General features: G+C 44.6%; 1 protein-coding gene across 2 annotated transcripts in view; it reads left to right on the top strand.

Moving 5' to 3' along the window:
* The window catches only part of LOC115261348 (atrial natriuretic peptide receptor 3), a 147193-nt gene that overhangs the window by 106223 nt on the left and 25208 nt on the right, over positions 1 to 15762 (top strand). For both annotated transcript variants that reach the window (XM_062856044.1, XM_029862822.2), the window contains exon 5: positions 9160 to 9362. In XM_062856044.1, coding sequence (XP_062712028.1) covers positions 9160 to 9362 — 203 coding nt within the window. The remainder of the gene's footprint in view (positions 1 to 9159; positions 9363 to 15762) is intronic.

The raw sequence follows: 15762 nt of genomic DNA, 5'->3' as shown, positions 1-15762 counted from the left end.
ATTTTCTTGGTTTATTAAATTATTTTACTTCATTGCACCTAATTTTTATGGGTATCAGGTACCAGTAGGTCGGCTTCAGAGGTTCTCCTTTATTTGAGAAATTTAAGCCTTCGCCATAAAAATGAGCCCGTTTAATCCGAAGCAGAAAGACGGGATTACGGGATGGGATGGAGAAAATGACAAGAATGGAGATAGGGGTTTCACCCTAGAAGAAGGTTTTACCGCGTAAGGGTACCACAATGGGTTCAAACAGTGCCCTGAAAAGGACACTGTTGAACGCATAAGCGTAAATAGAACCTATAAATCCTTAGTACAGCGGGTGAAACAGAACATCCTGAAGGTTGAGATTTCTGAAGTCAGTTTCACTCAATAAAGTGTTTTCCGCGCAAAACTGGTCAGCTAACAAATGATGCATCACGCTGTATATTTGCTATGGTATATTTGAGTCGAGTAATGACCAGTTGAAGTTTTAATCACCATGCTGCAATTCTGCTTGGATAGTTTTGTTACCAATGTGGCATGGTGGCGCTTTGCCAGCGACCCTGGTGGCCTTGCCACTCTCTCTGTCCTCGGAGGGCGAGCAAGGCAAAAGAACTAATGTGCACTGTGATTTGATCTCCTGAAGGCTAAGATCCTATCAGCTAGCACCAGAAGGAGTTGCTGAATGCTGACAATGATGGAGTTTCCACCTGTTCCACCAGAGATGTTGGAGGGGATCATTGGAGGACTTTTTCCGCGTCATGATCCTAGTCCTTGGCCTCCTTTCGTAGGACAGCCGGGGACTGGGGCTGGCGTGGAAATGCGTTTAATAGCGCCAGCTGGTCTGCTATTGCCGAAACGCTCTTGCGTCTGGGGATACCGGAGTATCCTGAACAAGATTCTCGAAAGTTACTTTCAGAATCGTGTACAAGTCTACGATTTAAACGGCTACGCAGTCTTGTAATTTGGGAAAACGAGGTTTATTATTTGCCCGACGTTTCGACACTGGGGTTTTGTGTCATCTTCAGGGGTACTAAAATTTAATACATGTACTAATTTGATACAATCTACGGATACACAATTCGTCTGGATTACTTACATTAATTTTTCGTTTTTGATCTTATGTTTCGTCTAACTGTAACTGTCTTGTCGAGTTGTTGTTGGTACATGCTGTAAAGTCATTATTAAAAGTTGAAATTGTCGGGTTCCTTGTCTAATGATAAATTTTGTCTTACACTTATTTGGTCTATCTAGTTTTGCAACGGACTGTACGCGTTTGGCGCAAATCTACTTCTAACAACCCCCCACATATAATTGAACGGTCATTGGTAGCAAAAGTGCCCTATCCTAATAATCTACGTTTCATCGTCGGTTTGTCGTTCTACATTCGGTTTGTTGCGTTCCTGTATAGTTTTAATGCTGTGCAACACAGCTGCGTATGTGGTGCTAAGTCTATCTACGTCTGTTCGCTTATTCACTGTTTTGTCTGTGTTTGTGATGTGACACATTTCGAGGAATGGTAGTGTTGTCTGTTTATAACTATGGTCAATAATTTGTGTTTGGTCAAGGTTGAATCTGTGGTTGTGTTCAATACAATGTTGGATTAGGGCTGTCGTTGTCTCTATTAGTGTAGTTTTAGCTGCTTCAGTGTTTGTCTGACTATCGTTCATCAACTTATCAAGTTTGTTTACATTGCTTTTGTGTCCAGTGAGTCTTTTGCCTAGGTTGTTTTTGGTCATTCCTATGTAACAGCTCTCGCAGTCGTTACATGGAATTTTATAGATTACATTATTAATTTCGGTTTTTCTTACAGGGTATTTAACTTTGGTATGCAGTTGATTGATGGTCCGGTGTTGTCTAGTCGTGATGTTGATGTTTGGGTAGTCTTTGGTCAGGATTTTGGTTATGCGTTGCGAGAGTGCAGGTATGTACGGAATCGACCTGTACACTTTTTCATTCCTTGTTGTTTCAGGAACGAGGTCAAAACACAAATCAATCTTGACTTGTTCCTCGAGATTGTGGAATACTGTATGGAAGCTAGCTACTTCTGCTTCGAAGGACGGTATTTCAAGCAAACATACGGGACGGCCATGGGCAGCCCACTGTCGCCCATTGTGGCAGACATCGTGTTGGACTCGGTTATCAAAACAGCTATGAACTCTCTACCCTTTGAGATAACCATCTTTAGAAAATACGTGGATGATATCTTCATGGCTATCCCACGGGAATGCGTACAACAGGTCCTGGATGCCTTCAACAGGATTGAACCGAGGCTACAGTTCACCACCGAAGAAGAAAAAGAGAACCGCCTCCCATTCCTCGACATGACGGTCATTCGTAATGCAGACCAAACATTGACGACGGAATGGTACGCAAAACCAATAGCCTCAGGTAGAATGTTGAACTACAATTCATTCCACCAGCCTAAGTACAAGATCAATGTAGCAAATAACTTCATCCACCGAGTATGCTCGCTCACCCGCAACAAGCCGTTAGATGAAATAGCCAAAACGATTCACCAACATCTCCGCCAAAACAATTATCCGAAGTCGCTCATCAATAGACTGCTACACTTGTACATGAGCAAGCATCCAACACCCAACGAGAACCACCCACAACCCAACCGCCAACAGCAACATCAGCCGATTGAAACCATCCCTCATACCCCTCCGCAACTACAGCCAACCTTGCCAATCATCAGCGACATCAACAACCAACTTCTGCACACAACACCCGGCCGACCATCCTGCCAGCCATCTCCCGTACCACCCACAGCAGCATCAAACACAAACAACCCTACCGATTTCGTCCAAAGCCAACCATCATGTCAGACACCCACCCTCCCAGTCATCACAACACCAAATGACCTGCAACATCAGCAACCACTCTATGATCCCACGAGCGATAGAAGCGACCATCTCCAAATACACGCAATCACCGACGATCACCGAACAGCCAACAGCATCGAGCATCAAAACACCGTATGTCCATCCAACGAACCTGAAAAAACAAGGAATGAAAAAGTGTACAGGTCGATTCCGTACATACCTGCACTCTCGCAACGCATAACCAAAATCCTGACCAAAGACTACCCAAACATCAACATCACGACTAGACAACACCGGACCATCAATCAACTGCATACCAAAGTTAAATACCCTGTAAGAAAAACCGAAATTAATAATGTAATCTATAAAATTCCATGTAACGACTGCGAGAGCTGTTACATAGGAATGACCAAAAACAACCTAGGCAAAAGACTCACTGGACACAAAAGCAATGTAAACAAACTTGATAAGTTGATGAACGATAGTCAGACAAACACTGAAGCAGCTAAAACTACACTAATAGAGACAACGACAGCCCTAATCCAACATTGTATTGAACACAACCACAGATTCAACCTTGACCAAACACAAATTATTGACCATAGTTATAAACAGACAACACTACCATTCCTCGAAATGTGTCACATCACAAACACAGACAAAACAGTGAATAAGCGAACAGACGTAGATAGACTTAGCACCACATACGCAGCTGTGTTGCACAGCATTAAAACTATACAGGAACGCAACAAACCGAATGTAGAACGACAAACCGACGATGAAACGTAGATTATTAGGATAGGGCACTTTTGCTACCAATGACCGTTCAATTATATGTGGGGGGTTGTTAGAAGTAGATTTGCGCCAAACGCGTACAGTCCGTTGCAAAACTAGATAGACCAAATAAGTGTAAGACAAAATTTATCATTAGACAAGGAACCCGACAATTTCAACTTTTAATAATGACTTTACAGCATGTATCAACAACAACTCGACAAGACAGTTACAGTTAGACGAAACATAAGACCAAAAACGAAAAATTAATGTAAGTAATCCAGACGAATTGTGTATCCGTAGATTGTATCAAATTAGTACATGTATTAAATTTTAGTACCCCTGAAGATGACACAAAACCCCAGTGTCGAAACGTCGGGCAAATAATAAACCTCGTTTTCCCAAATTACAAGACTGCGTAGCCGTTTAAATCGTAGATTAAAACCCTCAGTCGATCCTCCAGAAGATCGTGTACAAGTTTACGACACGGAGGTGGGTCGGAAGTGCTTTCACATAAACTCAGGAGTCCCGCAAGGTTCCATCCTGGGTCCGGTGTTATGGAATGTCATGTACGACGAGGTGTTGAGGTTAGAGTACCCAGTGGGAGTGGAGATTGTCAGATTTGCCGACGACATTACGCTCGAAGTCTACGGTAAAACGATCGAGGAGGTGAAGTTGACTACCAACCACTCGATCAAGGTTGTGGAGGCGTGGATGCGGTCCAGGAAACTGGAGCTGGCTCACCACAAGACAGAGGTGACGGTTGTTAACAACCGGACGTCGGAGCAGCACACGGAGATCAGTGTAGGAGAGTGCACTATCCTGTCAAAGCACTCCCTCAAACACTTGGTCGTGATGATCGACGATAAGCTTAGATGCTGTACAATAGCTCTGCGGTGTACGCCAGTAAGCGCAAGCTTCTGGCTAGTGTTTCTACGTCCATACTTAGGTATGGCGGCCCGGCGTGGGACACCGCGGTAAGTACTGAATGCTACCGACGGAAGCTGGAAAGTACTTACAGGCTTATGTGCCTGAGGGTTGCGAGCGCGTACCGTACCGTATCACACGACGCTCTCTGCGTCATTACTGGTATGGTGCCTATCAGCATTCTTATCAGTGAGGACATGGAGTGCTTTGAAATGCGCGGCACAAGAGGCATACGCAGGACTGCCAGGATGGCCTCTATGGTCAAATGGCAGTGCACGTGGGACAGTTCCACCAAAGGAAGGTGGACCCATAGGTTGATACCGAGGGTAGATCGTTGGATTAATAGGCGCCATGGGGAAGTTACATTCCACCTGACACAGGTCCTTACAGGTCATGGTTGCTTCCGACAGTATCTACACCGTTTCGGGCATGCGGATTCTCCCGAATGCCCAGTGTGCAATGGTTTAGAGGAAACGGCGGAACACGTTTTGTTCGTGTGCCCGCGTTTTCGCACAATGCGTGACCGCATGCTTGCCACATGCGGGGAGGACATAAACCCGGACAACTTGGTCCAGAGGATGTGTAGGGATGAGTTTGGCTGGAACGCCGTTATCACCCATATCGTCTGGGAGCTACAGAGGAGCTGGCGCGTGGACTCGGAGAGTGGCTAGTCCAGATGCAGTACAAGAGGTGGTCCAGGGGTTCGGAGTCGGCTTCGTAGGTCATACCGGTGCCCTGCGGTCGAGATCGACCCTTACAGCGATTAAGTGGCCGCGGAGAGGAAGTCCCGGTAGCGGTGCTGTCGTAGCGTCCTTCTACTGGGTTGGATCCGAGCCCGCGGTTGGAAAGGGGTCCCCGGCAAGGGTCGGGGCAGGTGGAGACACTGCTGTTAGCAACCTTCTGGTGCAGCTGATAGGGCCTGAAGGGTAGTGGTACCCTTGCCTTCAGCAGGTCAGATCAGGTTGCACGTGGGCATCAGTTCTTGATGTCTGCAAAGCAGTTGGGCGCGGGCGGGGTTGACCCTGCCCGCCTTCCGAGGACAAAGGGAGTGGCGAGGACCACTCGGGAAACTAGCCAAGCGCCAGCATGTTACCGTGATGGACTCTCCAGAGCGAGTCATCGATGTTTTTACTTTTGTTGTAGAAGACGGCCTCAGACCTACACTACCCTAACCTTCCTGTTAGGGTGTCTGTTGAGCTTGAGCAGATTATCCCCCTATGGTTTAGAAGGAAAAAAAATCGCTTCACGTTTCGTTTAACCATTAGCGCCTTCGACCATGCAGCGGCCCCATACCGTAGTATGGCGATCGCTACTGCCGCGAACAGCTTACGCTTACTCGAGACTATTGCCGAGCTATTTGACATTATCTTTGACAATGCCATTATCGCCATGCTTTTGCCATGCCCTTTTGCAGGCATATTCTACATGGCTTCCGAATTTCAGCTTATCGTCGATCATGACCCCCAATTGCTTCAATGAGCGCTTAGAGTTGATCGTGCATCCACCTGTGATGACCACTGCCTGCTGTTCAGACTTCGGTTGTTTACCACCACCACCTCCGTTTTGTGGTGCGCGAGTGCCAAATGTCTCGATCTCATCCAGTCCTCCACTATGCCAATTGCGTGAGTTGCTGTCAGTTCCACTTCCTCTATTGACTCGCCGTATACCACGAGGGTAATATCATCGGCGAAGCCGACCAGCTTCACGCCCGGTGGAAGTTTGAGCCGCGTTCCATAGTACCGGGCCCAGAATGGACCCCTGCGGTACCCCTGCGGTGATGTTGTAGCTCCTCTCGCCTTCCTCGGTGTCATAGATTAACACCCTATTCTAGAAGTAGCTCTCTAGTATCCGGCATAGGCTAACCGGGACTCCTAGGTGGTGTATTGCGCGATCGATGGCGGCCCAGCTGACGCTGTTGATTGCATTCTTAACGTCCAGCGTGACGACCGCGCAATAACGGATTCCAGTTCACTTCTTTTAGTGCGCTATCTCGGCTGTTTTGGTTACAGCACTAATAGCGTCCACCGTCGATCGACACTTCCGGAAGCCGAACTGGTTATCCGAGAGACCAGAGTAATCGGGTTTCGCGGTATAGACCATCAGCTTCGACAGAATGATCCGTTCCAACAGTTTTCCGGCGGTGTCCAGCAGACAGATAGGTCTGTATGCCGACGGGTCGCCAGGTGGCTTCCCGGGTTTGGGCAGTAGAACCAATCTTCGCCTTTTCCACCTCTCTGGAAATTCGCCTCTGTCTAGGCACATCTGCAAAGCCATTCTGAACATGTCAGGGCTAGCCTCGATGGCCGTCTTGATGGCTAATGTCGAGATACCGTTCGGACCCGGAGCCTTGTTCAACTTAAGCGATTTCGCTATTGCAATGAGTTCGTCGTTCGTCACCGGGGCTACCTCGCTATGGCCGGTTTGGTTATAGGGAAGGGGGGCCCATGGTCTTGTATCGTGGCGCGGGAACAGCGTTTGCACGATCTTCTGCAGCATCTCTGGGGAGCGTTCTGAGGGCGCTGACGCGCCCTTCGATTTGGCCATGACTACTCTGTAGGCATCACCCCATGGGGTCGTGTTGGCTACCTGGCAGAGATTTTCGAAGCACGCCCGCTTACGTGCCTTAATCTCTTTATTCAGTGCCAGTTTAGCCGCCCTGTAAGCCTCACTTCGTTCAACTCTATCCTCATCGGTACGAGCCCTTTGCATCCTTCTTCTAGCTCTTAGGCAGGATGCGCGGAGTTCTGCGATTTCTGGACACCACCAGTACACCGGTTTGCGTCCATTGCTGGGTAGGGATCGCCTTGGCATAGCGGCGTCAAATGCACGGCTTAGGGTTCCGACTAGATCATCGCTGGATAGATCGTCGGTGTTACCCTCCATAAACAATCGCTCCACAAATGCCGGCTTATCGAATCGCGAGGTCAGCCATCCCCGATGGCGGTCGATGACCTTCGGCTGTGGCCGTCGTCCCCTTTGATTTGTGTGTGATCCTGAAACCCCCATGATACGACTCTGATCTTAAATGCCTCGAAACACTCATAAAACCTCCGTAATCTCATGAGAACGCTCTTGAAATTATCATAATCAATTAGAAATGCCCCTGAAACCCCTTTGGACGAGCCTTTCAACTCGCGAAACCCTCTGAAACGCCTCTGAAAACACCTCGGAACGCCCCTAAAGTGCAACTCTTAAAACTTTTACGATCGCCCATAAAAGGTTCCTGAAATCCTCTGAAACTCTATGAAATGCATTGAAACGCCCTTGAAACCGTTTGTAAGGCCCTTTAATGGTTCCTGAGATCCCTCTCCCCACTGGATTGCCCTTGAAGCCTTAAAACCCCCTGGATAACATTGAAACGCCGCTGAAATCTACGTAATCACATTAAACGCCAACAAAACTTGATGGTTGAATTCTCCTGAAAAACCTGGGAACTTTCTGAAAACCCTCTTGACCCCGCGCATACCTAGCCAATGGCTTAAAAAGAAGTTCTTGTGTAGTACCAGGCTCTGCCGCTTTTAAATCTCTGGGAAAACTTCCTCGACCAGGCATTTCTGCATAGCAGATCTGAACATCTTGGGAGCCTCTGCAATGGCTACTTTTAAGGCCAAGTTCGGAATTTCGTTCGGACCTGGGGCCTTACCTCCGCTAAGGGATTTTGCAATCCCCGAGAGTTCCTCATCGGTGACCAGGCTTGTAAACATTCGACACTTTTGATTATGATTGGTATAATATTAGTTTATTAGTGTGTGATATATCGATTACGACACATACATTTAGCCAAAACTGCTCTCCGAATGGATACAGGAATAACAAAAACCGAACCATCTCCCGAAGACGTAATCAAGGTCAACGGTATTCATTTGACATTTTCGTTTCGTACAGTAGTTTGATCGCTTGTGTTGCGAAAGTTGGAGACAAAGGCAGCCGAATATCGACGAAAAGGTGTCAAAGAATGTGATTGCTAACAAGACTGTCGGTGACCCTCCATTATCGCTAGCCCAAGTCCCCAGCGGTCCTACGAATGGAGGCCAAGGACTAGGTTGATGACGCTGAAATATACCTTCTATGATCCTGTCCTCTTGTTAAGGAAGGATTTCAAAAAGTTACGACGATGATCGATACCGGCGGGTACTCGTTATGGGTCCGCGATATCCGTCCTCCACTCAGAAACTGCCTGATACAGTAGCTACTGGGCTGCGTCGCAGTTGTGGTTTTGGATTTCCCAGAACAAATCAAACACGTGGGTGGACCTTATGGTCTTCGTCGCCGCATAACTTACACAATTTGCTCCTGTCAGGGCCTTTGTAGTCCCATGGCTTGTGTCCTGGTTCCAGACACCTGAAGCAAACCTCCGGTGGCTCGTGCCAGATCAGTTAGCACACTGACCAGCTCACCATGAGCTATCCTACCCTACTCTAATGGACTTATTAGCGTCCGCCACAGGTAGCTGTATCAAGGCCACATGTTTCCCTGCCGGGCCCTTCCGTAGCCTAACCGCTGCGGTGGCCACTTGCATTTTATCGGTTATATATCTTAGGACAACATTTGGCAACGTAACCCAAAACCCCTATTCTGTTACACTCTTAGCATTTTTAAATCGGTGTTATTTTTTCTGTTCAAACTAATAGGTTGCATTTTCCAATTCCAGCTTCAAATGGAACCGCGTGGTCTATTTCTACGAACGGCACGGTTACTTCAATGTCGCTGGTCCGCAAACCGGTCATCTGGTGCTGAGCACCATGGCCGAGTTCTTCCGGCGAGAAAACATCACCTATCTGCCGTTTTCAACCGATTCAACACGAACCAACTTCACCGAAAGCCTGAAGGAGAAGGTTGGCCTCAGCCATTCAAGTAAGTATCGCATAGCTCAACATTGAATTATTTTGTAACCATGCACTATTGCAATGCTCAAAATTGTGCAGCTGTCGTGACCATACTGAACATTACTTCTTGTTAGCTCATAAACTTTATTCACCTTGTTATATGAACTCTCAATGGGTCGGTTATGTCAGCCGTAAAAATGTGTCTATTCGAATCCATCCACCGCCGAAGAACCTGAGCACAATTTTCAATTATCAAAACGTATGAGACACGACGGTAGCATACAAATGACCAATTACGATTTTATTTCGCGCACACTTCCTAACAATTTGGTGAATTCGAGTGTTCGGTGATACATTTATTTTAGTTTGAATGACTTGTCAGAAGGAAACATATTTTTGTGCATTGGAAAAAGAATATCCGTTGATCGCGCTGTTGTATTTTGTGCAACACGTTCAAGGTGTTAAATCGGGTAACTGGTCGCTCAAAAGTGCATCTTTTTTGTAATATTTTGAAACTAATCTTAAAACAAATGATCTCTCTATCGAAATTACGTTTTTAATAAAGCTTTATTTTAGCAATTATTGAGTTGAGTATCAGCTACTGAACTATATTTACGCTAAAATCCAAAATATTTACACATTGAGTTTCTCGAAAGTTAATGTAAAGCCAATGACTTTTTATATTTGTCATTCTATTCGATAGTTTCAAAATCAATCAACAATTATGTTAAACACAACGCAGAAACTGAGTCATGCTGTCTCCTCATACTAGTGACGATTCGCATATCAGCAGGCATCACGGTCAGTCGTTCCAACACGCGACTTCACGCCCTTTGCCCATTCAAACCACGACCGCGAATTGCCTGTCATCATATACATTCGCACTAATCGGCGCTTCATGAGGCGGTTAAAAATAGATGCCTGGTTTTCCATAAATGCGCTATTGCTTCTCTAGCTGTGCGTACCTCGCCGGAATCCGCAATCAACTCCGTCACAGTCTCGAATCGAAAATTTATTGAAATCTATCAACCCGGGGACACAAATGGTGGCGCTAGCCTCTCTCACTTCACATTGACGGACAATGACGACCACACGCGTCCGGTCCGGTCCGATGGTAGACACTGTCCGTCCAACCCCAGACGAATCCAGTCGTCGTCACACAATATAATGTAAACCCAGATGAAGCCGAAAATATTAGATTCACGTACGCAAACTTGGCCTTATTCAAAAAATTCGATTATCTCCGCTTTTGTTTGTTTTGGAGACAATGCTCAATAAGCAACCGAGTTTATTTTTGAATCACTGCTAATTTTACGGGGCGGACATCATCGCATCGGCACGGCGGCTGGTAGGTGGACATTGTATCCTCATTGTCGCCAAGGTCGCGACAAGAAACCCTGACGCCTCTGCAGCGCCGCACAATGAAGGAATCTAACGTTGGGGAAGGGACTCGGTTGGGTTCGATTTTGGCATCGCTGTGGAAGGTACGTGACTAATTTTCTCACTGCCGATCTAGGTTACTGATTACGCAGCGATATAACTTCAGAACAATATGATGCCTTTGTCATGTATCTTGAAGATAGTGAAGCATGTTTTTATTCTACTTTTTGAAATGATCGAAAGGTGGAAGCAACACATCGATGAGCAAATGAATGGCATGGAGAATGTAGGCACGGGAGACCACGGCAACGGAGGAAACGGCTATGCCAACGCAACAGAGAATGGAAATGAGTCAACTTCCTCGCTGAGGGAAGCTAAGGATGCCATTCACCAGCTCAAAACCAACAAAGCAGCTGGAAAGAATGATATCGCAGCTGAGCTCTTCAAGATGTACCAAAGTTGGCCATCTATCTGTACGGATTAATAGCCAAGTTTTGGACAACCGAACAGCTACCGGAGTAGTGGAAGGAATGGGTAATCTACCCTATTCACAAGAAAGGTGACCATTTAGAATGTGAGAACTTCAGAGCGACCAACAATTTGAATGTAGCCATAAAGGGGGGGGGGGGGTTTGGTGGGTCTGAGATGGCCAAAATTTGGTCTACGTGGCTTATGAACAACCCCTAGAGGACTACCGGTCTAATCAGCGTTTTGTAGATAGTTGACTTCGTGTGCGAACTAGAGCGTAGATTTCTGCGGAGTCCAAGGTAAGCTCGATTTCCTGCCACAATGCGTATCTGCATTTCTCTGCTGGTGTCGTTGCCGGCGATCACCAGGGAGCCCAAATACACAAATTCTTCAACAGCCTCGATTTCATCATCGTCGATATACATTCGAGGTAGCGGGCGTGGTAATTACTCCCTAGAGCCCATTGTCATCATGAACTTTGTCTTCGACACATTAATGGCCAATTCAATTCGCCTGGCTCTTTAATTGTATATACGTTTCCGCCATCGTTTCAAATTTACGAGCAATAATATCAATATTGTGGTGACGAGTACCTGACTCGTCTATAAGCACAACGCATGTAAGCATTCAATACCATTCTATGCCCATACGATGACTGTGTGGTGGCGCGATGATCGGCGCTTGCTGCATAGCGTGATTCGGCTAGTCAGTATTTCGTACACTCTCGTGCTTAGCACACGCGGCTACCACAAATGTCATCAGCGAAACCAAGCAGCTGAACGGACTTCGTTAAAATCGTTCCACTCGTGTTTATCCCCGCTCTCCAGATTACACCCTCTAAAGCAATTTTGAAGAGCAAGCACGAAAGACCATCACCTTGCCGTAACCCTCTGCGAGATTCGAAGGGACTGATACTCGAACTACGCACAAAACTCGATCCATCATCGTCGCCTTGATCAATCGTATCAGTTTATTCGGGAATCTGTTTTCGTGCATAATCTGCCATAGCTGTTCTCGATCACTTGTATCATACGCCGATTTGTAATCGATGAACAATGATGATGTGTGGACATGTTGTATTCGCGGCATTTCTGCAACACCTGGCGGATGGCGAAAATCTGGTCCGTTGTAGCGCGTTCACCCATGAATCCACCCTGATATGGCCTGATACGAACTCTCTTGCAATCGGTGATAGACGGCAGGATAAAATTTGAGAGAGTATCTTGATGGCAGTGCTCAGTAGAGTGATGGTGCGATAGTTTCCGCAATCGAAAATTATCGCCAGTTTTGTAGATAGGATGCGCGATACTTTTCATCCATTCCTCTGGTCATACTTCCTCCTCCCAAATCTTTGTAATGACCTAGTGTAGTGTGCTCTCACCAGTACTTCTCCAATGTATTTTAGAAACTTCTTGGTAGTTCATTTGCTCCAGCGGCTTTGTTGTTTTTCAACCGGCCAACTTCCTCCTCAATCTCTTGGAGGTTAGGGGCCGGAAGTCTTTCGTTCTATTCACGTACTCTTAGATATGTTACCACGCCACCTTCGGTCCTTCGGTGCTTGCAACGTCGCCATTGCACTATGGGGCGGCTCCATACAAAGTGGTGGCCAAAAATATTTTTTTGGCTTTTCCGCATTTTTTTGAAAGTATTCTAGTAAGATTAGCATAACATTAGTCAAATTTGAGTACAGTCAGGTCTTTTTTACGCGGTTTTCATTTACGCGGCCACGTAAATAAAAACTCCATACAAAAAAAAAATTCATCGTCTTATTTTTGCATGATTCGTCGAGAAATGGTGAGACTTTTTTTACGCGTTTTTTTTTTATTTTTGAACTGAGCTTTTTTACGCGGTACGTATCCCCCGCGTAAAAAAAACCTGACTGTATTTTAATCACACCTGGAAGGTGTAACTAGTATTTAACCCAACTAGGAACTACTTACTTCTGAACAATAAACTTAAACGTTTGTTTTTAATTTTTGAGGCAGTTCAAATGCAAATCAAAACTAGAATAAAATTGCAATGCATAAGATAAAATAGGAGAGGTGGAGATGGAAGCACCCTCCCCCCTCCAGGGCAAATCTGCCCCCCCCCCATTTTTTAATGTTATATAAGAGTATTGCTTTATCAATCAGGTATTTTGGTAAAGAGTTATTTATCTACCAAGAGTCCTCCCTCCAACTTATCAAACAACCCATCCCCCCCCCCCCCTACTCTAATATTTGTTCAAACTCTTTCGACGAGTTTTAATATGCTTTTATTATTTTACTGAACACATATTAACCTCTTTAACTAAGTTGATGATTTGTCTCCATTTTTTTATAGTGCAGGAATGAATATACTGCCAAATAGAACAAAATTTGCATTGATATATTTCCATCATAAATTTTATTAATTAACTGTCCCTTCAAACTTAATCGAATTCACAAGCAATATCTACTCATTCTTCTGTTCAAGTGACATCATTCCATATTAATTTTTGAGAATTGTAAATATTTTAGATTCACTTTCACGATTTTTGAGAACATGGCCAATCAGATTCACCATATTTGAATCGTTATGTCTAAATGCAATTTTTCTATAGTGTCCACATTACTGCCACACATAACATCGTTTCAAGGTTGCAAATAAGCGTCGCGCCAATCGTTATTGTATTTTTAAAAGCTTTGTTTGCGTAACCTTTTTGCTATGCATTTTAAAAATATTGTGCTACGTCCTTCAACTTTTGAAGTATAGTACTTAGACGTTCGATAACTGCAACATGTTTACGTTTCACTTAACGAATGAAATTCGATAACTGCAAAAAACTGGCAGATGTCATAGAACTGTCAGTTGCTGCAGAATCCAGCCAATGTGCATTTGAAAAAAACATCGCATTGCAGCAAAACTGCATGAGAAAAACATCGCATCGCTGTTGACATTTCATTATGAAGGAAAGCGGTGCGATAACTGCAAAATTGTTGCACTTAGCGGACTTGCAGTTAAAAAGCATTGCAGTTAAAGTGTTTGCACCGAGCGAACGCCTACTGTAGTCGGTTTTCTTTATTATATTTTGCCTTGATATATTCAAATGCTTTTGTTGCATTGACTATTTAAGATTTTATTAGATCCAAGGTAACACCACAGACAAACAGACGTCTCACTCTACTCAGTTCCCATCGTTTCCTTTATAACGTAATTAGCATTGGGCGATTATGTTTTCGTAACGATGATTTTTATCGCATTTTGTTCCAAGTGATACGTCTGTTTGTCTGTGGTAACACGATGCTCCTATGTTCCATATTACCACAAACAATTATTGTCAGATTTGTTTTCGTTTAATTAACTACCCTGCGATGTTCACGTTGCTAGCGATTAACTGCCGTTCTACGCCCGATTGTGACATGTTATATGGGATTCCCATATAACATGGGACAATTATGCGTATAACGGCAGTTAAGTTGAAAACACACTTTTCAGTCCAGATGGGTTGATACAGTTTATGTATGGAACGATTATTTTCTATCAGTTTTTACCCATTTTTAACATAAAAATAATTAAGTGTGCAACATTTTTAAGACTTAATTTAACAATTAACAGTTTCACCGTTGAAGCACTGTTTAACTTAAACGTTTGTTTCAACAGACATGACAATGGACCATACTCGAGGAGGGCCTGAAAACACCATAGAACATAGACATTGGACAGAAATCCCCACTCCCTCCCTTCCCCAAAAAGCCTACGTCGTTTTTGAACGGTCCCCAGCAAAGTAGAAAGAATATGGTAGGAGTAGGCTATATTGTTAGAATACCGGCTATCAAACCTGCAAAGATTGTGTTCGCATAAAAATGAAATATTACAAGACGCCGTTGAGCACAGTGTACGAAGTGGGCTGACCAGACCGAGAGTGATTTGAAGAGTGTTGGATGTTCCCGAGGTTGGAGATCTATGTACATAATTAATGAAATAAACATTTTGTTGAATCATATGTGAAAAAACCTGCAAAATTTACTACAGTTATATAAAAAATGGAAATCTAAGTTCAGCGAAGAATTTAGAGAAGTGGTTGCCCACAGGTACTCCAGGGATTTCACTCCGAGTTCCTCCCGGGATTTCTGTAGGAGTATTTTAAAGATCTTTTTAGGAGTTTTCCCGGAATCGCTGCAGAGGAACTTCCCATGAAGTTTCTTCCGGGGATTCTTTCATATGAATAATAATAATATGAAAAATATGCCTTACCCAAATAACCATAAGCATTAATAAATCAGCATTGGTAGTATTTTCAAGCTTTATTTCAGAATTAAAAAAGCAAATAAGCTCATCATCAGCATTCATAATACATAAAAACCCTTTGAATTGCATAAAGGTTGCTGATAAGGCCGTATGCGTATGCATATGAGCAATAATTTAGCACTATAACAGCATTTATGTGCATACAGTGCTACCCAACATTTTGACAGATGAACCACGTGCTCGATGTTTACGTATATAGTGGTGAAAAGGACAAAAATAAAATCCAGGTTCAACTGCCACTACAGGGCTAGGGAGCAGGACTTTCAACATACCCGGTGTAGCTAGCTCGAGACGCATACTAGGAATATCGA

This window comes from Aedes albopictus, chromosome 3 (genome assembly GCF_035046485.1).
Source record: "Aedes albopictus strain Foshan chromosome 3, AalbF5, whole genome shotgun sequence".
In the NCBI taxonomy this organism is placed as follows: domain Eukaryota; kingdom Metazoa; phylum Arthropoda; class Insecta; order Diptera; family Culicidae; genus Aedes; species Aedes albopictus.
The sequence above is the reverse complement of the archived record's forward strand: the minus strand, read 5'-3'. Positions and strand labels throughout refer to the sequence as shown.